This window comes from Schistocerca piceifrons, chromosome 6 (assembly GCF_021461385.2).
Source record: "Schistocerca piceifrons isolate TAMUIC-IGC-003096 chromosome 6, iqSchPice1.1, whole genome shotgun sequence".
NCBI classification, from domain to species: domain Eukaryota; kingdom Metazoa; phylum Arthropoda; class Insecta; order Orthoptera; family Acrididae; genus Schistocerca; species Schistocerca piceifrons.
Genome location: NC_060143.1, coordinates 29,704,602 through 29,728,139, shown reverse-complemented (window position 1 = coordinate 29,728,139; position 23,538 = coordinate 29,704,602). Strand labels below are relative to the sequence as shown.

The following is a 23,538-nucleotide window of genomic DNA, read 5'->3' as shown; positions in this document are numbered from 1 at the left end:
CTCAAAGTTTTTATTTCTTCTCCATGGATTTTAATACCTACTCCAAATTTTTCTTTTGTTTCCTTTACCGCTTCCTCAATATACAGATTGAATAACATCGGGGATAGGCTACAACCCTGTCTCACTCCCTTCCCAACCAATGCTTGCCTTTCGTGCCCATTGACTCTTATAACTGCCATCTGGTTTCTGTACAAATTGTAAATAGGCTTTATAGAGGAACCTTTCCAGTGAATACAATTTAATATGACAGTAGTCAGAATCTTATGTCACTTAAATTGTAAATAGCCTTTTGCTCCCTGTATTTGACCCCTGCCGCCTTCAGAATTTGAAAGAGAGTATTCCAGTTGCCAAAAGCTTTCTGTAAGTCTACAAATGCTAGAAACGTAAGTTTGCCTTTCCTTAATCTATTTTCTAAGATAAGTCGTAGGGTCATTATTCCCTCACGTGTTCCAACATTTCTACAGAATCCAAACTGATCTTCCCCGCGTGTCGGCTTCTACCAGTTTTTCCATGCGTCTGTAAAGAATTCGTGTTAGTATTTTGCAGCCGTGGCTTATTAAACTGATAGTTCAGTAATTTTCACATCTGTCAACACCTGCTTTCTTTGGGATTGGAATTATTATATTCTTCTTGAAGTCTGAGGGTATTTCACCTGCCTCATACATCTTCCTCACTAGATGGTAGAGTTTTGTCAGGAGACAAAGTATAAAAAATTCAAAATTTGGGCATTAATTGAAAATAATTGATTTCTATTAATCTCTTTATTTATGTACCCTTTCTTCTTATTATTGTTATATATATATATATATATATATATATATATATATATATATATATATATATATATAAAACAAAGATGAGGTGACTTACCGAACGAAAGCCCTGGCAGATCGATAGACACACAAACAAACACAAACATACACACAAAATTTAAGCTTTCGCAACAAACTGTTGCCTCATCAGGAAAGAGGGAAGGAGAGGGGAAGACGAAAGGAAGTGGGTTTTAAGGGAGAGGGTAAGGAGTCATTCCAATCCCGGGAGCGGAAAGACTTGGGAAAAAAGGACAGGTATACACTCGCACACACGCACATATCCATCCACACATACAGACACAAGCAGACATATTTTCTGCTTGTGTCTGTATGTGTGGATGGATATGTGCGTGTGTGCGAGTGTATACCTGTCCTTTTTTCCCCCAAAGGTAAGTCTTTCCGCTCCCGGGATTGGAATGACTCCTTACCCTCTCCCTTAAAACCCACTTCCTTTCGTCTTCCCCTCTCCTTCCCTCTTTCCTGATGAGGCAACAGTTTGTTGCGAAAGCTTAAATTTTGTGTGTATGTTTGTGTTTGTTTGTGTGTCTATCGACCTGCCAGCGCTTTCGTTCGGTAAGTCACCTTATCTTTGTTTTTATATATAATTTTTCCCACGTGGAATGTTTCCTTCTATTTTTTTTTTTTTTTTTTTTTTGGACAATGTGTGTGCACATACATGAGCACACACACACCCTAATAAGAATATAATTTAATCTATTACTTAAAAATAACAGTAAATTGAGTTATATACCTAGTTGATTTCATTGCTGATAATGCGACCTGATTCTCCTCTAGTGCCTGACCAACTTCATCAATACTCTTCAGTCTGAAAACTCCTTTGTCTTTGTGAGGTACCATATCCAATTCCATAGTCCTCCATATCTCAGTTATTTGTTTCAGGCCCTGCAGAAAAAAAGTTCACATTGAATTCCATTGTCTTATGTATTATTTTGTATGTATTATTGTATTATGCACTGCTGTGAAACCCAGTAAACTAAAGTATCAAAAGCGTCATAAAAAATTATAGCACTTACAGTTTCAATTGATAATTCCATTGCAGCTGCATTTGAAATTTCGTTTATATGCTCTGCATAGTTCTGAAATTTCAATTCCATTATCACATCAAGTGTGAAATCTGGTGAATCCTGATCGAAATCACTGAAGATATAAGAATGGCATAGGTTTAAAATTAGAACACCAGATGATATAAAAATTATACTATTTATGTTATATGAAATGCATTTCCCAGTACATTTTAAATTTTCAGAAAGAAAGTACATAAAGATTTTCAGTTACTTCAAATAACTCACTTTCTGTATGCCCATACACTGATCAGCCAGAACATCATGACCATCGAACTACTATCAATATAAACCCATTGTTTACAGTGTCACTTGGCTAGGATAACAGTGTCACTTGGCAAGGAATGACTGCTAGTCAGACACATGGGCAGTGAGCATGCTGTCCATGTGTAGACTGGGGAAGGCATCCAATCTATTTTAATTTAACCAAGTACAAACTGTGGTGGCCCAGAAGCTTGGCATGGGAATTTTAGAAATTGCATGACTTGTGGAGTGTTTGAGGAGTGCTGTGGTGAGTGTCTTCAGCAAGTGGTGAAACCAAGGTGAAACGACATTCAGACGTAATGAGGTTGGGCGGCTACCCCTCATTACAGATGTAGCACATTGTAGGCAGATTAGATTAGATTAGATTAATACTTGTTCCATAGATCATGAATACGACACTTCGTAATGATGTGGAACGTGTCAGGTTAATAAAAGATGTCTGTACAAGATATTACATTACACAAAATATTGCATGACACTAATGTTTAAGTTGGTTTTTTTCCCCCTTAATTTATATCTAAAAATTCAGCCAATGAGTAGAAGGAGTTGTCATCTAGAAATTCTTTTAATTTATTTTTAAATGTTGGTTGGCTATCTGTCAGGCTTTTGATGCTGTTTGGTAGGTGACCAAAGACTTTTGTGGCAGCATAATTTACCCCTTTCCGTGCCAAAGTCAGATTTAACCCTGCATAGTGAAGATCATCCTTTCTCCTGGTGTTATAGCTATGCACACTGCTATTACTTTTGAACTGGGTTGAATTATTAACAACAAATTTCGTAATTGAATATATATATTGTGAGGTTACTGTGAGGATCCCTAGATCCTTAAATAGATGCCTGCAGGATGACCGTGGGTGGGCTCCAGCAATTATTCTGATTACACGTTTTTGAGCAATGAATACTTTCTACTCAACGATGAATTACCCCAGAATATGATGCCATATGAAAGCAGTGAATGAAAGTAGGCATAGTAAGCTAATTTACTGAGATTCTTATCGCCAAAATTTGCAATAACCCTAATAGCATACATAGCTGAACTCAGACATTTCAGCAGACCATCAATGTGTTGCTTCCAGTTTAACCTCTCATCAATGGACACACCTAAAAATTTTGAAAATTCTACCTTAGCTACAGACTTCTGTTCAAAGTCTATATTTATTACTGGAGTTGTGCCATTTACTGTACGGAACTGTATATACTGTGTTTTATCAAAATTTAAAGAGAGTCCATTTGCTGAGAACCACTTAATAATTTTGTGAAAAACATCATTTACAATTACATCACTTAGTTCTTGGTTTTTGGATGTTATTACTATACTTGTATCATCAGCAAAAAGAACTAACTTTGCATCTTCATCAATGTGGAATGGTAAGTCATTAATGTGTATCAAGAACGGTAAAGGACCTAAGACGGAACCCTGTGGGACCCCGTACTTGATAGCCCCCCAGTTTGAGGAATCAGCTGTTGTTTTAACATTACATGAATCACTTATTTCAACTTTCTGCATTCTTCCAGTTAAGTATGAATTAAACCATTTGTGCACTGCCCTCCTCAAACCATAATTATGTAGCTTATCTACAAGAATTCCATGATTTACACAATCAAAGGCCTTTGAGAGATCACAAAAAATACCAATGGGTGATGTTCAGTTATTCAGAGCATTTAATATTTGATCAGTGAAAGCGTGAAACTGGTAAAACAAAACAGGCAGCTAACTTTGGTAGATATAACATCAGACTTTAATGTTGAGCAGAGTACAAGTGTGTCTGAACACACAGTGCACCGAACACTCCTAAAGACGGGCTTCCACAGCCGACCACCTATGTATGTGCCAATGTTAACACCATGATGTCAGCAACTACAACTGAAATGGTCATGTGACCACTGGCACTGGATGTTGGCACAGTGGCAGCACACTGCATGATCTGATGAATCCCAATTCCTTCTTCATCATGCTGATGGGAGGGCATGAATCCATCGTCTTTCAGGAGTATAGCTCCTGACAACTGTACTTTGAGACGGAGGAAAGCTGGTTGTGGCTCTATTATGCCCTGGGAACATTCACATGGGCATCCATGAGCCCAGTGGAGCTTGTGCAAGACACTATGATGGCCAAGGAATATTGCATACTGGTTGCAGACCACATACACTCCTTCACGATCATCGTGTTTCTCGACGACAGTGAATTTTTTCAACACGATAATGCATCATGTCACAAGGCCAGGAGTGTGATGGGAATGGTTCCAGGAACACAGCAGCAAGTTCCAACTGATGTGCTGGTCCTCCTACTTGTCAGATCTGAACCCATTTGAACACATCTGGTATGTAACTGAATGTGGCACTTGGGCTAATTGTCTCCCTCCCACGAATTTATGAGAATTAGGTGACTTGTGTGAGCAGACGTGGTGCTATCTCTCCAGCAACGTGGTGCTATCTCTCCAGCAACCTACCAAGGCCTACTTGTTTCCATGCCATGATGTGTTGCTGCTATTATCAGTGCCAAAGGTGGACATTCTGGCTATTAGGTAGGTGGTCATAATGTTCTGGCTGATCAGTTTAGAAAAATGATTATAAAACAGGTGTACACCAATTTTCAATTTTCATACACCACAAAATACAAGTTTCAGAACTGTATTTAAACTTATAAAATAACCTGAAATGAAATAGGTTCAGTGTAAAGAATTCACATCATCCAACTCTTGCTTCAGTTCTGAGTTGCCCAAGAAAGATATAACCTTACAAGACAGTTAGATTTACTGTACATGTTTCTTAAAAAAACAATATTGTGAAAAAGACAGTTAAAAAAAAAGAGTAGAGGAAAAAGCATAAAAGATCAGAATATTGACACAATTTGAGAGATAATGGCAAGGCAAGGGAATTTATCAATAAGCTCCAAAACAGATTTGAGTCTATAAAATGGAGCACAATCTTGACAATGAAGGCCCATGGGAAATGATAAAACATACATGAAAGAAGCAGCAGTAGAAGTGCATGGGAAAGGAAAAAGAAGGAAGAAAAATCCATGTTTCTCAGAAGAATACGAGTAAAATCTTAAATGAAGAGGAGTACTGAAGGAAAAAACCTTCATGAAAATTCCAATGAAAGCAAAGCAGCATATGAAAATGCTGATACAGAAAACCAACCATTTTCTCAGGAAAAAAAAAAAAAAAAAAAAAAGAGGAGAATAAGTGGAAAATCTAATTAAAAAAGCAGAACTGAAAAAAAACACAGGGGATGCGAGAGATTTTACAGATCAATTATGTTTTTCAGAAAATGATATGTACTGCAGATGTATGGCATTAAACATAAAAATGGTAATACATTTTCAGAAAAAGCAAAAGGTATGGAAGCCTGAAAGGAATATTTTGAGGAACATTTAAATGTTGAAGATGGAAGTACAGAACTCGAGGAACAACATAAATATCAGAATGTAGTTGCCTTAGTTGCACCACTGACAATGGAATAGGTAGCAGATACAATCAAAATACTAAAAAACACAAAGCTCCAGGAGAGACATAATAAGAGCTGAACTGCTTAAAATGGGAGGAAATACACTTGCAAAACAATTACACAAACCTGAGACAACTTTTGGAATGAAGAAAGACTGCCTGCTGAGTGGAAAGAAGTGATCACAGTACTAGTCCCTAAAAAGGGAGAAAAACAAGAATGCAGAAATTACAGAGGCATCTCATTAATTAGCACAAACTACAAAGTGTTCTCCTAGATTATTCAGAAAAGATTGGGACCGTATTTAAAAGAGGTAATAGATGAGATTTAAGTAGGATTTACAAAGAATCAATACACCACTGATCAGATATTTGGTCAAAAGTGGCCACACCCAAATTTTGGGAATTAAAAAAAAAAAAAATGTTGTTTCTTGATTTTAAGAGAGAAGTTTAAAACACCAAAGAAGAGTATAGATCTTGTAAATGTTACACTGCAAAGCTCAAAAAGTACTGTGAAATTAAAAATAGGAAATATTTATGGAAGATTTCTTCACTTCTTGGAGGAACATAGACATATCAAAGTATTAATGTTCCACAACAATGTTTACTTTTTATTGCATTATGAACTGGCTTTTGGCTTCTTAGGCCATCATCCGATAACTTAATACCAAACAAATAGTCCACACAATTTCAACGAGAATTTGTAGCTGTACAAAGATATGCGTATTTTATGAATATATCACTACAAAACACAAGCATAATGTAATATTATAAATAAATCTTATATTACAGTGTATTCAGATATTAAATCTATGCAAATGTATGAGCCAAAAATATTCTACAAGTGAGTAATGACACAGGCTACTATGACTTATGGACAGATTGGTGTTTCTAATGAACAGACCGAATAAAGGAAGGGGAAGAAAGACTTCCGTGTAATGTGGGTGTGAAACAGTTACAACAAGCTTATTATCTAATGGTGAGAGAAATAATAACTAGCTGCTACTTTCATAAGGGTGAGTAATGGAACTGTGTTTGGTCATTAAGGATCAGGTCAGGATTCTTTGATTGGTGTTTATTAATGCCCAGAATTTCAAGTATTGTTAGTTTTCTGCCTGTGGGCAGCAAAAGCAGAATCTTTCTTTTTCAGTCTACAACTCATTTCATGCTCAACCATACTAATAGTTACAGCCCTATCTTACTGACCTAGAAATAATTTGCACAAACAGACTGCTGGATATTTTATAAATTCCCTTAAAACAGAGTGGAATTTATCAAATTTCCACTGTGGTCCAAGCTGCCGGAGAAGGTGGTCATGGTGCATGAGGTGTGCTGGCTTATGTGGGTGAATGGTGTGTGTTTCTCTTTCTTTTCCTGATGAAGGCTTTGGCCGAAAACTAATGTACAGTATATGTGTCTTTTAATTGTTTCTGTCTGTGACTTAACATGCCATCTTTATGGTAAGTAGCAATCTATCTTTTCCTATATTGTTGACATTCTCCATACTTATACAGAAAGTCAGTGCAGCATGATATTCCTTATACCTGTTTCTATGTAACCACATATCACACATATAGTTTATTAGGAGATTTCTCATTTAGTTACCAAAATGTTAATTCAAATTATAATAAAGACATTCATCACTTGACAGTAGTACTCTGAATATAGTGCAAAGAGACACTTCTATTGAGTAGGTCATGTCTACTGTTTATCATACATTAACAATTATTTCTTTGTCAGTTATACTGAGCACATGTGCACAAATTTCATGTTTTAATTAGATGCCCATAAACTATTAGACATGGGACATTGTGTGTGCTCTGACAGGGACCAGAAGAGAAGGATGCTTCTTTTCGCATATATGTGAATTGCATAAATTTTAAATGGTGGTCCACTTCACGTATTTTGTGTATGTTGGCAGACTCATAGATGGCTTATAAAGGCATGTGAATGGCCACTTCTGGTCATTTTAGTCGCTCGGTAATTCTGTGCCAGATGTTCGGTGACGTAACTTGAATGTTAGAGAGGTGTTGGATGATTTAGAAGTTCTAAGGTGACAGGTTTTGTTCGGAAAGTGGCCTCACAAATACTTTAACATTTGTTCCTACTTAGAACAATTTTGTGTTGAATGGGAATTAGAATTTGTGAGCCATTTGTAACTATTAACTTTTCACAAGTGTTAGGCCTTGGTCAGTTTGGATCCTAATTTATTTTTGCTCTATTTTGGAATTATTACTGGTTAGCCTGCTGGAATCTTCTCATGATTTCATGAGTTTTGGTATGTTTATAGATGTACTGAACTTTTTTATCTGTAAGTTGGTGATTATTTTGTGAATAGTTCTTTGGAATGGGACTATGTTTTTCATGAACCAGTGATGTTTATTAACTTTTGGGAATCTTTTACCACTTAAATACAGAAAAATGCAATCTTTACTCCAATTGATTATCATTTTTATTTTATTTCATGCTTAAATGCATATTTGTAGGCCCACCATTTTAATTATTTGTGTATTTTATTTTACTGATTTAATAACTCATCAACTCATTCAATCTAAATCTTTTGGTGCTGACTACGGTAAATTATTAGAAAGAATAAAACCCTTTTTACCATCGTTTTTATTAGAATTTTCTTTAAATCTGTGTAACTTGTCAATGATTAGGTAATTTAGACTGAAGGTTTGTGTTAAATTCAATCTTGCAGTAAGTTTACTTCCTGGACATGAAGACATATGGTTGATGACGTGCCCCCATGACAATATTGAGCTAATATTACAAGTAGAGAGTCATGGAGTCATGCATTTGCCCAACTGTATGTGTGGGGTGTGTATCATCATACTCATACATCACATTTTGTTTTCTCAGATGGATAATCATTTGGTAACAAAAATATACACTCCTGGAAATGGAAAAAAGAACACATTGACACCGGTGTGTCAGACCCACCATACTTGCTCCGGACACTGCGAGAGGGCTGTACAAGCAATGATCACACGCACGGCACAGCGGACACACCAGGAACCACGGTGTTGGCCGTCGAATGGCGCTAGCTGCGCAGCATTTGTGCACCGCCGCCGTCAGTGTCAGCCAGTTTGCCGTGGCATACGGAGCTCCATCGCAGTCTTTAACACTGGTAGCATGCCGCGACAGCGTGGACGTGAACCGTATGTGCAGTTGACGGACTTTGAGCGAGGGCGTATAGTGGGAATGCGGGAGGCCGGGTGGACGTACCGCCGAATTGCTCAACACGTGGGGCGTGAGGTCTCCACAGTACATCGATGTTGTCGCCAGTGGTCAGCGGAAGGTGCACGTGCCCGTCGACCTGGGACCGGACCGCAGCGACACAAGGATGCACGCCAAGACCGTAGGATCCTACGCAGTGCCGTAGGGGACCGCACCGCCACTTCCCAGCAAATTAGGGACACTGTTGCTCCTGGGGTATCGGCGAGGACCATTCGCAACCGTCTCCATGAAGCTGGGCTACGGTCCCGCACACCGTTAGGCCGTCTTCCGCTCACGCCCCAACATCGTGCAGCCCGCCTCCAGTGGTGTCGCGACAGGCGTGAATGGAGGGACGAATGGAGACGTGTCGTCTTCAGCGATGAGAGTCGCTTCTGCCTTGGTGCCAATGATGGTCGTATGCGTGTTTGGCGCCGTGCAGGTGAGCGCCACAATCAGGACTGCATACGACCGAGGTACACAGGGCCAACACCCAGCATCATGGTGTGGGGAGCGATCTCCTACACTGGCCGTACACCACTGGTGATCGTCGAGGGGACACTGAATAGTGCACGGTACATCCAAACCGTCATCGAACCCATCGTTCTACCATTCCTAGACCGGCAAGGGAACTTGCTGTTCCAACAGGACAATGCACGTCCGCATGTATCCCGTGCCACCCAACGTGCTCTAGAAGGTGTAAGTCAACTACCCTGGCCAGCAAGATCTCCGGATCTGTCCCCCATTGAGCATGTTAGGGACTGGATGAAGCGTCGTCTCACGCGGACTGCACGTCCAGCACGAACGCTGGTCCAACTGAGGCGCCAGGTGGAAATGGCATGGCAAGTCGTTCCACAGGACTAAATCCAGCATCTCTACGATCGTCTCCATGGGAGAATAGCAGCCTGCATTGCTGCAAAAGGTGGATATACACTGTACTAGTGCCGACATTGTGCATGCTCTGTTGCCTGTGTCTGTGTGCCTGTGGTTCTGTCAGTGTGATCATGTGATGTATCTGACCCCAGGAATGTGTCAATAAAGTTTCCCCTTCCTGGGACAATGAATTCACGGTGTTCTTATTTCAATATCCAGGAGTGTAATTTCAGACTGAAAATCTAGATAACATGAAAATCCTGGCACGAAAACTGTTTAAAAAAGCAAGGGAAGTTGGATAAGAGGTAAATGATGAGAAAACAAAATTCATGAATATAGAAAAAAAATCACAAGATAAAGGAAGGAAATCCTAAAGTTTAATAACCATGTACCAGAAGAAGTAGATGAGTTTACATATCAGGGAGGCGGGAGTGGGCGTAGTAAGCAACAGAAAGTAGGAGAGACAAGAAAAAGAGGCCAGGATCAAAGTGGCATCCAGAGTTTCATATTCACTCAATAAATTATTGCCATCCATTTTTTTTTTTCAAGAGAATCCAACATAATGGTAACTAAAACTATATAATCAGACCAGTATTATTATGTTAGACAGAAATATGGAGAGCTGATAAGTATCAAGAGAGGGATATAAAAGGTTTGAAAATAAAATCCTGTGAAAGACATTTGGACCAATTTGTGATGGAGGAGAACGGCGAAGATATATAATGAACTACACGTTGTTGCATAAGTCAAGACAAGGAGACTGATATGGGCTGGCCACAACTGTAGCAGAGAGGAGAGATGAAGAGATTGAGAGATATGCTGGAGAAGAGCTCTGAAGGACAAAGACCTACACAAACAAAAAATTAGATGGAGAGACTATGTGGCCAAGCATCTTCAGATACTTGGAGCAAGGGAAGAAGGTGATGAAGATGGAACATTGTGAAGGAGGCTACTTGGCCAGGCCACAAAGTGATTGTGAACTATAGGGCCAGGAGAGAAGTAAACATACAAAAGACAAAAGCGAAAAGCACTAGTGGCATCCTCATCCCCATAGAATACTTCTTGTTACCACCAAATTAATAGAGATGGCAAAAGTAATACATTCTCAAAAATGAAGAAATGCTGTGTGACTAGACAGAATATAGACTAATGCCAAGTTGTTTGGACAGGCTTGGGAGGACACTGCCTGCTATTCCAATTTCAGAAATAAAAGGAGTATTTTACTACATACCTTTAAAAAAGTAAAGTTCTACCCATCTATAAAGGTAAAGACATGACAAATCCTTTAATAATAAAGCAGTTACGAATACATCAACCTTATAACTGAAAACTGTTGTATACGCAGGATACTCAGTCATACAGAAAAAGGACACCAGCAATACTCTGAATGTTATATGTATAAGTGTAGATCTATTGGCATAGTAAAAGTGAAATTTGTACTTCATGTAACAGAAGTTTTCGCTAAGAAATGAAAAGGCCATGTTTATTACTTGGCCTTTTTAAAAAGTGTTTTTTTTTTTTAATTATTTTAATGCATTTGCCACAACAAATAAGTACAAAAAGCAAACAATGGAAAATCCAGGAAGGAATGTAACAATATTATGATATTTGCTGAGTCACAGATAGGCACAAGAAAAAGATTATCAGAAAGTGAGCTTTTGGGCAACAAGACCTTTGTCAGAAATAGATAACATAGACACACTCACTCACACAAATGGAACTCCCTCACACACACATGACCACAGTCTCTGCCTGCTGAAGCCACACTGCAAGCAGCAGTGCACGATGGGAGAGGCAACCGGGTGGTGGGGGTAAGGAGGACGTAGGGGTGGGGAAGGGGGACAGTAAAGTGCTGCTTGTGGGAGCATACAGAGATGGGGAGAGAGGGTAGGGCAGCTGGCTAGAAAGATGGCCAGGAGGTGGAGGGGGAGTGGGAGTAGCAGAAAATGAGAGAAGTAAAACAGCTGTGGGTGCATTGGTGGAATTGAGGGCTGTATAGTGCTGGAAGGGGATAGATGGATAAGGACACTGACTAACATTGGTTCAGGCCATGAGGGTTACAGGAACGTAGGACATATTTCAGGACGAGTTCCCACCTGCTCAATTAAGAAAAGCTGGTGTTGGTAGGAAGGATTGCAGATGGCACAGTCTGTGAAGCAGTCACTGAAATGAAGACTGTCATGTTGCGTGGCTTGCTCAGCAATGGGGTGGTCCAGCTGCTTCTTGGCCACAGTTTGTGGGTTGCAATTAGAATTAGTAGTAAAGATCTAATAAAACTAAAAGTCGTGTGTGATGCTCAAGCTTGTTGGCTGTCACACCCAAGTAGAATGCAGCACAGTGGTTGCAACTTAGCTAGCAGATCACGTGACTGGTTTCACAGCTAGCCCTGCCTCTGATGGGATAGGTGATGCTTGTGATCGGACTGTTGCAGGTGGCGCTGGGAGGATTTATGGGACAGGTCTTGCATCTAGGTCTATTACAGAGATACGAGCAATGAGACAAGGAGTTTGGAGCAGGAGTTGTGTAGGGATGGATGAGGATATTGTGTAGGTTCGATGGGTGGCGGAATACCACTGTGGGAGGGGTGGAAAGCATAGTGGGTAGGATATTCCTCATTTCAGCGCACTACATGAGGTAGTCAAAACTCTGGCGGAGAATATGATTCAGTTCCTCCAGTCCTGGGTGGTAATGAGTCATGATAGGAGATGATGGCTGACTGGAGAGCTAATGCATGGGAAATCTGCGTTTGTATAAGGCTGGGAGGGTAATTATGATCTGTGAAGGCCCTAGGTATATTTTGGGAGGAGCCGGTTGTCACTGCAGATGCCACAGTCATGGGTAGGTAGGCTGTGTGGATGAGACTTTTTAGTGTGAAATGAGTGACAGCTGTGAAGGTATTGTTGGTGATTAGTATGTTTGATATGGACGAAGGTACTGACATAGTCATCTTTGAAGCAGAGATCAACATCAAGGAAGGTGGCTTGTTGGGTGGAGTAGTACCTGGTGAAGTGAATGGGGGAGACGGTGTTGAGGTTCTGAAGGAATGTGCATAGGGTGTCATCAGCCTCAACCCAGATCACGACTATGTCATCAATGAATCTGAACAAGGTGAGGGGTTCGGGATTCTGGGTGTTTAGGAAGGATTCCTCTAGATGGCCTATGAATAGATTGGCATAGGATGGTGTCATGCAAGTGCCCATCGCCATACCCTGGAGTTGTTTGTAGGTAATGCCTTCAAAGGAGAAGTAATTATGGGTGACGATATAGTTGGTCGTGGTAAGTAGGAAGGATATTGTAGGTCCGGAATCCAGGCACTGGGAAAAGTAGTGTTCAATAGCAGCAAGACCATGGACATTAGGGATGTTAGTGTAAACGGAGGTGACATCAACAGTGATGAGTAGGGCACCATGTGGTAAAAGAACAGGAACTGTGGAGAGTCAGTGGAGGAAATAGTTGGTGTCCTTTATATTGGGGGGGGGGGGGGGGGGGGTAGGATGCGGGTAATAGGCTGAAGGTGTTGGTCTACGAGAGCAGATTCTCTCAATGGTTGCACAGTAACTCACCACAATAGGGCATACTGGGTGGTTGGGTTTATGGACTTCAGGAAGCATGTAGAAGGTACAGGTCTGGGGAAGGGAAGGAGTGAGGAGAGAGAAGGACTCTGGGGAGATGGTCTGGGATGGGCATAAGGATTTGAGGAGAGACTGGAGATCCTACTGGATTTCTGGAATGGGGTCACTGTGGCAGGGTCTATATGTGGATGAATCTGACAGCTGGCAAAGTCCTCCTTCCAGGTAATCCTTGTGGTTCAAAACAATAGTTAGTGTAAAGGGAGGTGCCAATCAATCTCTTCATGGGCCATCTAGAGGAGTCCTTCCTAAACATCCAGAAGCCCAAACCCCTCACCTGGCTCAGATTCGCTGAGGACATCTTCATGATCTGGATTCAGGGGGAGGATGCCCTTTTCACATTCCTCCAGAACCTCAACACCTTCTCCCCCATTCTACACCTGTTCTTACTCAACCAAACAAGCCACCGTCCTCCATTTTGACTCCTCCTCAAAGATGGCTACATCAGGACTTTCATTCATATCAAACCTACCAACCACCAGCAATACCTCTACTTCAACAGCTGTCACCCATTCCACACCAAGAAGTCCCTTCCATACAGCATAGCCACCCGTGGCTGTTTCATCTGCTGTGACGAGCGGTCCCTCTTGAAATATACCGAGGGTCTGACTGAGGCCTTCAAAGACCGTAATTACCCTCCCAACCTTGTACAAAAATAAATCTTCTGTGCCTCAGCTCTCCAGTCAGCCACCACTTCCCGAAGTCCCACTGTCCAGCCACAGAGGAGCATTCTCCTCATGACTCAGTACCACCCAGGACTGGAGCAACTGAATCACATTCTCCACCAAGGTTTTGACAACCTTTCTTCATGCCCTGAAGTGAGGGATGTCCTAACCACTATCCTTCCAAAACCTACCACAGTAGTATTCCACGGCCCGCTGAAACTACACAATAATCTATTCATGGGCTGTCACTGACCTCAACACAACACAGATCACTATTCCACCATAACACCTACAGTCTTTTTATTTCCTTTCTTTGTGACCCCCCCCCCCCCCCCCCCCCCCCGTCCCTGCCCACTGCCTAACCTCCCGACTGCACCTAGCTGCCCTACGCCCTCTACCTACACCTCATCCCTGTATGTTCCCACAAACAGCACTTTACTGTCCCTCATCCCTATCCTGCTATCCCTCCCTCTGCCCCCCCCCCCCCCAGGCTCCTCCTTATCCCCACCATCCTGTTGCCTCTCCTAAATGATACGCTGCTGCTCACAGTGTGGCCTCAACAGCTAAAGACTGTGGTCATGTGTGTGTGTGTGTGTGTGTGTGTGTGTGTGTGTGTGTGTGTTGTCTTTTATGGATGAAGGTCTTGTTGGCCAAAAGCACACTTTCTGACAGCCTTTTTGTTGTTCCTGTCTGCTACTCAGCATCTCCGCTATATGGTGAGTAGCAACTATCCTTTTCATTATACTGTTACAATATAAAAAGCTTTGTTTTTATGATACAAAGCACACAGTAGCTGACCATAGAACTGTTACAGAACATCATAAGCAAGCAGTAAACATAAGGCACAAAAGTGAGAGTGATAATGTAAGTGAACATAAATAACAAGTAGGAGTGATCCATGTCAAGTGGTATTATTTCAGAAATGTTCTCAGGTCAGTCATCTCAGATTTTGTATGCAAGTTTGTTAAATGATCAAAGGAAGATATATAAATTTCTAGGCAGCAAAATTTCAATATTTTGTGAGTAGGAGCCTCTTAAATGAACATTTCAAAAATTGTGACACTGCTTGAAGTGCTCTGTTTCATTGAATAACGTGATACAAGAGTAAAATTTGGGTGTATAATGTTGTTATATTATTCATTATTTATATTATTTTCATTGTTATGTTATTAAAATTCGGCAGGATGATTGAACAGTTTTCACTGTGCACAATCTGCCGTCATATGCCAATAAATTTTACCATGACAAAACTGCATTCAAGTTCTTATAAAAGAAGTCACTTTTAAACAATTTTATCCCAACAGAAACACTAAATCCATACTTGCATCAACTGTAGTGTCACGAAACTGTTGGTGACACTTGTTTCCTGTAATCTCCAACCCAATTTCTGTACAAGCTATTTTACAGGTTTTATTACACATTAAAATATGTCAAAGAATGGAAAATCCAGTATGACAATATTATGAAAAGGGCAGACTGCTACTCACCACATAGAGGAATGTTGAGTCACAGAGAGGCACAACAAAATGACTGCTAAACAAATGAGCTTTTGACCAAAAGATTTTCTTTTAAGATAGACAATGCACACACATTCACACAAGCACAATTCAAACACACATGGCTACTATCTCTGGCCAATGGTCCAGCCTTGGTGGCCAGAGACAGTGGCCTTGTGTGTGTGATGTGTGCTTGGGTGAAGGTGTGTGTGTGTTACATATTTTAGAGGAAGGCCTTTTGGCTGAAAGCTCACACGCTTAGCAGTTTTTTGCTGTGCTTTTCTGTGACTCAACATCTCCTTTATATGGTGAGTCCCCGTCCATCCTTTTCATAATATTGACATCAAAATACATGTTTGTTATGTCACTACAGAAATTGTACTTTTCTCTTATCATGTAATGGTTGATCACGGGGAGAGTGAGTGACACCTCAGAGGCTGGTCAAATATCTGGTCACAAGCTGTAAAGAGCCAAGGTCATTGTTCTTCAGGTCAATGCTCGCATACTATCCCAGTCTTTTCCATGGGATTTTTATTGTAATTCATGTCTTTATGTTAATGGAACTGGTTTGAGGTGAGTCCAGTTTGTAGAGAGTCCAGGTTAGTTAACTTTAATGTACAAAGCTTATAACACCAATAAATAACAATAATGGAAATTCCTGATAGACCAATATGTAAAATGAGAGAAAGGCAACTATTCACCAGCAGTGGACCAATGCATGGAACACAGAGGCACATAACAGGAAACAGCGTCCACAATAATTCTTCAGTTTCTCCTGGCGTATTTTTTGACTGAATAGTCCACAAATGTACTGCCAGTTCATAGTGTCCAAGGACACAATACTTCAGCAATCAGACATGTCAACATCGTCACATGTGCTGATAAACTGAGCTCTTGAGCGTGCACAGATGACTTATATCCCCTAGCATCATGAGCTGTTTCCACCATGGTCTGGGCTCAAGGCTGCACATCGGCAGTCACGGAGATGTTACCATTGGCGTCTGTGGTAGCATTGATGTAGGTGCTCTGTCTGCCCTGGTCGCTAGACTGTTTTGTTTGCTGAGAGACTTCTTAATTAAACTCAGTGCTGGTTCCTTAGCCTTGCTAAGATTATAGCTGCAAGCTTGGTTGATGAGATCGTCCCTGATGTGAATTTCTTTGGCTTCTCTAATGACACTGTCCCAGTATTTCGAAGTCTATGCCTTGGTATAGATATGTTCACACCCCACTGTGTGATTCTTGAACCAGCAGTTCTTTGTGACTGCTGATTTGTTGGGGTACATCAGTTGAGTGTGCCTCTGGTTTCCTCGGTAATGATCTTTGAGGGTGCACACTGTCTGTCCAATATATGTCTTTCAACATTAACACGGAATCTGGTATATGTTGGCCATCCACAAATGGAGATAATCTTTGATGCTGCCTAGTAATGCTCTTGTTTAATTGGACAGGAAAAACACATTTTACTCGATGTTTCTTCAATAAGCATCTGATTTTTCCCAATAGTGCACCAGTGTATGGTACAAAGGCAGTGTGGCTGCCTCTTCCTCGACGACTTCTGTCTCCACAGTTTGTACTGTTGTGGTAAGGTGGAGAGTGTGCCCAATCTGTCATTCTGGGCACCCTTTTTATGGAATACAGTTCTGAGGTGTTCCACCTCCTGGGGCAGACTCTTTGTGTCTGAGATGGTGCACACCCTGTGTACTATTGTTGCTAGTACCCCTTTCCTCTGCAAAGGGTGGTGGCAGCTGTTTGCAAATACAGGTTAATGTGTGTTTTCTTCCAATACACACCATGGTCTAGGGTGTCATCAGCTCTTCTTTTGACCATGATGTCCACAAATGGTAATCTTCCTTCTCCTTCAGTCACCACAGTAAACTTGATGTTTGGATGTATGGAGTCCAAATGTGTAAGGAAGTCACAGAAGAAAATGCACACTGCCTTGTATTTGCATGCAGACAGCTGTCATCATCCTTCACAGAGCAATGGGTGCTAAAAACACATTAGTACATGGGGTGCACCATCAAAGAGGGTGCACCATCTCAGACACAGAGAGCCTGCCCCAGGAGCCGGAACACCTCAGAACATGGATACCTTAAAACATGGATACCAAGAATGGCAGATTAGGCATGCTCTCCACCCTACCACAACAGTACAGCCTGTGGAGACAGAAGAAGTCATGGAAGAAGAGGAAGTAATTGCCTTTATACCATACACTGGTGCACTATTGGGAAAAATCAGATGCATCTTGAACAAGCACTGAACAAAAACGTTTTGCCTGCACAATAAAACAAGAGCATTTCTGGGAAGTGTCAAAGATGCTCTTGGTTTGCAGAAGGCCAGCTGTACCAGATTCCATGTCAATGTGGAAAGATATACATTGGACATACAGTGCACACCGTCGAAGACCATCACTGAGAACACCACAGGCACACTCAACTGATGTATCCCAACAAGTCAGCGGTCACAGTTTGTAAAAGAATCACGCGATGACGTATGAACATATGAGGATCTTGGCACAGAATTGCAAATATAGAGACAGCAGTGTTAGAGAGGTCATAGAAATTTGCATCAGGGACAATCTCATCAACTGAGATTGCAGCTATGATCTTTGCAAGGCTTGGGAACCAGCAACAAGTTTAATTAAGAAGACTCTCAGAAGAGAGAAGGGAAATGGTAAGGTGAGGTAGTGGGAACAGGTTAGTGAGTTTTGGCCAGGGGGACTGCATGAATGCAGGATATGATGAAGAGACATTTCCCTTCCATGTAGTTCAGAGAAACGTGCTGTAAGGGAGAATCCAAATGGCCTGCATGGTGAAGCTATTATTACAGTCATTTGAGTTACGGTGTGCAGCATGTTCAACAAATGAGTGGTCAAGTTCATGGTTTGCGGCAGATTGACACTGGACATTCATGCGAGCAAACAGTTGGTCGACTGCCATTCCCACACAGAATGCCATAAGGTAATTTCAGCATAGCTGATGTATAAAATGGCAGCTTTCATATTAGACCCTGCCTTTTATTGGGTAGGAAATGACTGTGACAAGACTGCAGATGGTGAGTGGGTGTCTGGGACAGGTCTTGCACCATGGCCAACCACAATGTAATGATCCTTGGGGCACAGGATTGGGAACAGATTGGAATAGGGATGGACAAGAAAATTCTGTACGTTGGGTAGATGACACAAGACTACCATGGGTGACATGGCTAGGATATCCCTCATCTTGGGACATGATGAGATATAGTTAAAGCCCTGTTGGTGGGTGCAGCTGAGCTTTCCAATAACAGGTTGAGACTGGGTTATCAGAGCAGTGCTGGTCGGTGACTGGTTAACACATTTACTGGTGTCAGAGGAGGAGATGGCTAGGGAGATATGTTTGTGGATGAGCTGAGTAAAAAATGGTTCAAATGGCTCTGAGCACTATGGGACTCAACATCTGAGGTCATCAGTCCTCTAGAACTTAGAACTACTTAAACCTAACTAACCTAAGGACATCACACACATCCATGCCCGAGGCAGGATTCGAACCTGTGACCGTAGCGGTCACGCAGTTCCAGACTGACGCGCCTACAACTGCATGGCCACACCGGCCGGCTGAGCTGAGTAGGATGCTGTCTGTCAGTAAGTGCTCTGGTAAGGTTATCAGTATATTTTGAAAATTTGTGTTTTCCACAGCAGATGTGGTATCCGCTGGTGGCGAAACTATAAGGAAGAGACTTTTCGATAGGCAGCTGTCAGAGTGGAGGTACTGCTGACGTTGGTGCACACTATAAGAAAATAACCATCTGAGAGGTGGATACTCATATCTACGAAGGCGGCTCGATGAGCTGAGAAGGACCAGGTGAAGTCAATTTGGGGGTAAGCGGTGATGTTAAGGAGGAAATAGCAAATGTCATCCTTGCTGTGAGCCCAGATCTTGAAGATGCCATCAATGAATTTGAAACAGATGAGAGGTTTTGGGTGTTGACTGGACAGTAGTCACTACCCCGCTGACAACCCGCTGACAAACAGAAATTATGCGTAATGAATGCAGCTGTCAAAAGGGCAATGAGAGACTCTTTTAACGAATTTGAAAGCAACATTTTATCTGAAGATTCTAAAAATAACCCCAAAAGATTTTGGTCGTACATAAAATCTATGAATGCTACAAATAATTCAATACCTTCTCTTGCTAACAGTACGGGTAATGTAACTGATGATGATAAACAGAAGGCTGAAATTCTAAACCTAGGTTTCAAAAACTCGTTTACAATAGAGGTCTGCAGCACCATTCCCCCTTTTAATTATTGAACAGACGAAAGGATGGCTGACATAGTGTTTAGTGTATCTGGGATTCTAAAACAGTTAAGATCCTTAGACGGCAGAAAGGCATCTGGCCCAGACGGTATCCCCATAAGATTTTATGTTGACTACGCTACAAATACAGCACCATTCTTATCTGTCATCTATCAGAGATCATTGGAACGGCAGAAAGTTCCACGGGACTGGAAGAAGGCCCACGTCATAGAAATCTATAAAAATGGTAGAAAATCGGATGCACATAATTACCGGTCAATTTCACTGACATCGATTTGTTGTAGAATCATGGAACATATTTTGTGTTCAGACATAATGACATTTCTAGACTCTGAGAAGCTCATCTGCAGAAACCAGCACAGTTTTAGGAAACAGCGGTCATGCGAGACACAGCTGGCCCTCTTTGTGCATGATATACAACAGGCTCTAGATACCGGCTCCCAGGTTGATGCCATATTTCTTGACTTTCGAAAGGCATTCGACTCAGTTCCACACTGTCGCTTGCTACAAAAAGTGTGCGCTTACGGTCTATCCAATGGCATATACGGTTGGATAGAAAGTTTTCTAACAGACAGGGAGCAGTACGTCATCCTGAAGGGGGTGACTTTAACAGAAACAAGAGTAACTTCAGGTGTGTCCCAGGGCAGCGTAATAGGCCCTCTGTTTTTTACGATTTACATAAACGATCTGATTGATGGTATTGACAGCGGCCTTAGACTGTTTGCTGATGATGCTGTAGTCTACAGGAAAGTAGTATCACACGAAAGTTGTTAACAAATCAATGAGGATTTGCAGAAAATAAATGCGTGGTGTAATGTTTGGCAGTTATCTCTCAATATTAGTAAGTGTAACCTACTGCGTATAACAAGGCAAAAATCCCCATTAATATATGAGTACAAAATAAATGAGCAGTCTTTCGGAGTGGTAACATCACTCAAGTATCTGGGTGTGACTATTTGAAATGATCTCAAATGTAATGATCAGATTACACAAGTAACGGGTAAGGTGAACTCTAGGTTGCGGTTTATTGGTAGAATCCTGAAGCGATGCAGTCCTTCAACAAAGGAAATAGCTTTGTATGGGACCCTTACCAGTTGGGTCTGAAAAAAGACTGAGAAGGTCCAAAGAAGAGGGGCCAGATTCGTGACTGGTACATTTAGCCATCGCGAGAGCATTACAAATCTCATAGAAATTTTGAAGTGGGACACACTTGCAGATAGACGACACGCTAAACAGAAGGGGCTGCTCACTAAATTCTGAAATCCAATCTTCACCGAGGATGTAGAGCATATATTATTACCACCAACTTTCAAATCACGTAATGATCATCATTCAAAGATAAGGGAAATAAGAGCCCGTACTGAGGTGTTCAGACAGTTGATTTTCCTTCGCGCAATCCGCGAGTGGAACAGCGGTTGGGGGGTGGGGATATGACTTTGGCGGGTATTGTGCCGTCCGTCACACACCGCTTGGTGGCGAGTATAAATGTAGATGTAGATGCAGACAGGGCGGGTTCCTCCAGGTGGCCTTTGGCATAAGGTGGCACAATACATGTGCCCATGGCAGTACCATAGATTTTTTTTATAGATTTGGGATTTGAAAGTGAAATAATTGTCGGACAAATGTGACTTGCTAGGAAGATTACAAAAGAGGTGGAGGGTTTGGTATCAGGAGGTCATTGGGAGTAGATAGCGTATCATGGCTTCAAGGGCAATGTGTGAAAGCAGCCATGTTATATATCAGCCATGCTCCAATTACTGTCCACTTTCTAAGTGTGCATGACAAGGAGCCAAATGTTTACTCACATGAATGGCCACCAGCAAACCACAAACTTGACCATCCAGTTGCAAATATGCTGCACACCATAACAAAAATGACTTCAGCAGCCGCTTCACAACACAAGGCATCTGGATATTCCCTTTCAGCAAAAACTTCTCTGAACTATTCAGAAGGGAACTGTCTCTCTAGCACATCCTGCATTCTCATAATCCCCCAGGCCCAAACCTCCCCTAACCTTCTCTCTTCCCTGCCCAAATCATGTAATGCCTTCTCCCATCATTCACCCTCCCTTCCACATGCAGGCATTCTCTCTCTCTTTCTCTCTCTCTACCTCTCTCACCAATTTATGTCTCTTTCCCCTCTCCCCCCACCAAACCCCCTCTCTCTCCCACTTTCTACTCCTCTCCATTCCCTTTCCTCGTCCTTTAATCCACTTCATCTCCACCTTCCTCTCATTCTTCCCCCACTGCCCCTCTCTCTCTTCCTATTCCTCTTTGTGCTTTACGCTCTGTACTCTTTTCAGCTTGTTCCATGAGCACAGATTCATCTGTCAAAAGACCTGTCTCCATCCTGCTTCTCTACTACCTCCCCATTCAATAATTTAGTATCAATAAACAGTCTCACCATGGTCATGGGAGTGTGCATTTGGGTGGTTGTGTGGTGTGGTGTGATGTGTGTTCTAGCGTGCATGTGTGTGTGTGTGTGTGTGTGTGTGTGTGTGTAATGCTGTTTCCCGCAGCATGCCTTTACACTCCACACATCAAGTCCACTATATATCCAATATAACATTAAGAAATTTTTTCTGGAGATTCAAACCTAAAGAAAGAGCTCCACTGAATTTGAAAACATTGAATTTCATAGAGGACACAGAAATTAATTTTACTGGAAGACTACATTTTAATTTATATTGTACACTGGAGCCTAAAGAGTAGTTTGACTGAAGCCTGGAGAGTCATTTATGGGGTGCACGACAAAAGGTTGGTGAATTATTGAGGCATATGCAGACAACTTTAAAACAGCAAATTTTAATGTGATATTTTTGAATCGCATATAGAAGTTCAATGCTATTCAATGGTGATTTAATGATTGCTATGAAAACATACGGTATTTGACTATCACACTCATCATCCCTGCTCCATGTATACTATTATCTTTTCCTTCTAATTCAGCAGGAAGCTAAACATGCAATCTAAAAATGGAAATTAATATAATTGATCAATGAAGAATTTCGGTATGCAGCAGAGAACACTGAACTCTGATTGTGATTCTTTGCAGTCATGGACCACCTTCAGCGATAAGGGTTAAAATGGGATAAGCCATGACATTACATTTGTCATTACTTAAATAATGTTGTATACTGATATTCATGACATACTCGACACATTATTTAAGTAACGACAAATGTAATTTTGTGGCTTAAACCATCTTAACCCTTATCCATGAAGATGGTCCATGACTTGAACCAGTCAATATTTGAATTTAAAATAAAAGCAGCTGATACTCAAACATGCACTTTATACATTACTTTCAAAAATGTTTAAGGTTACATAACATTCAACAAATTTGGAGGCGATATAATATAATAATCAAAAATTAGAATAATAAATGAAAAGTGTCAGTTTGCTTTTGTTCTAAAGTATTACTTTTATAATGTCAACAGGTTTTGGCTTACAAGGCCATCTTCAGACATTTACCTGAGCATTGTCACCAAAGAAGTTACAATATTTGTAAACAACTTTGGAAGAGAAGTTACACATCTAGATTGAAGCAGAAACATGCAGTAAGTAACATCTTCGACAGTGTGGTGGTAATGCAATGGAAAGTAAAAAATTGAACAGTAAATAATTAAAAATGGAGTAAACAGGAAAAAACTGTAACACAAAATAGGAACAGCATTGCCTACATAACAGTTTCTATTAATAACCAAAACTAATAAAATAAAATAAAATTAGTACTTGACAAAGCAGCTTCAGGAGGTTATC

At 41.1% G+C, this 23,538-nt stretch overlaps 1 protein-coding gene across 1 annotated transcript in view; it reads right to left on the bottom strand.

Annotated features, from left to right (window-relative positions):
* The window catches only part of LOC124802831 (dynein axonemal heavy chain 2), a 1,031,222-nt gene that overhangs the window by 654,589 nt on the left and 353,095 nt on the right, over positions 1-23,538 (bottom strand). The window contains 2 exon segments of the mRNA XM_047263843.1: positions 1,564-1,715; positions 1,847-1,970. Of these exon segments, the coding sequence (XP_047119799.1) occupies positions 1,564-1,715; positions 1,847-1,970 (276 nt within the window).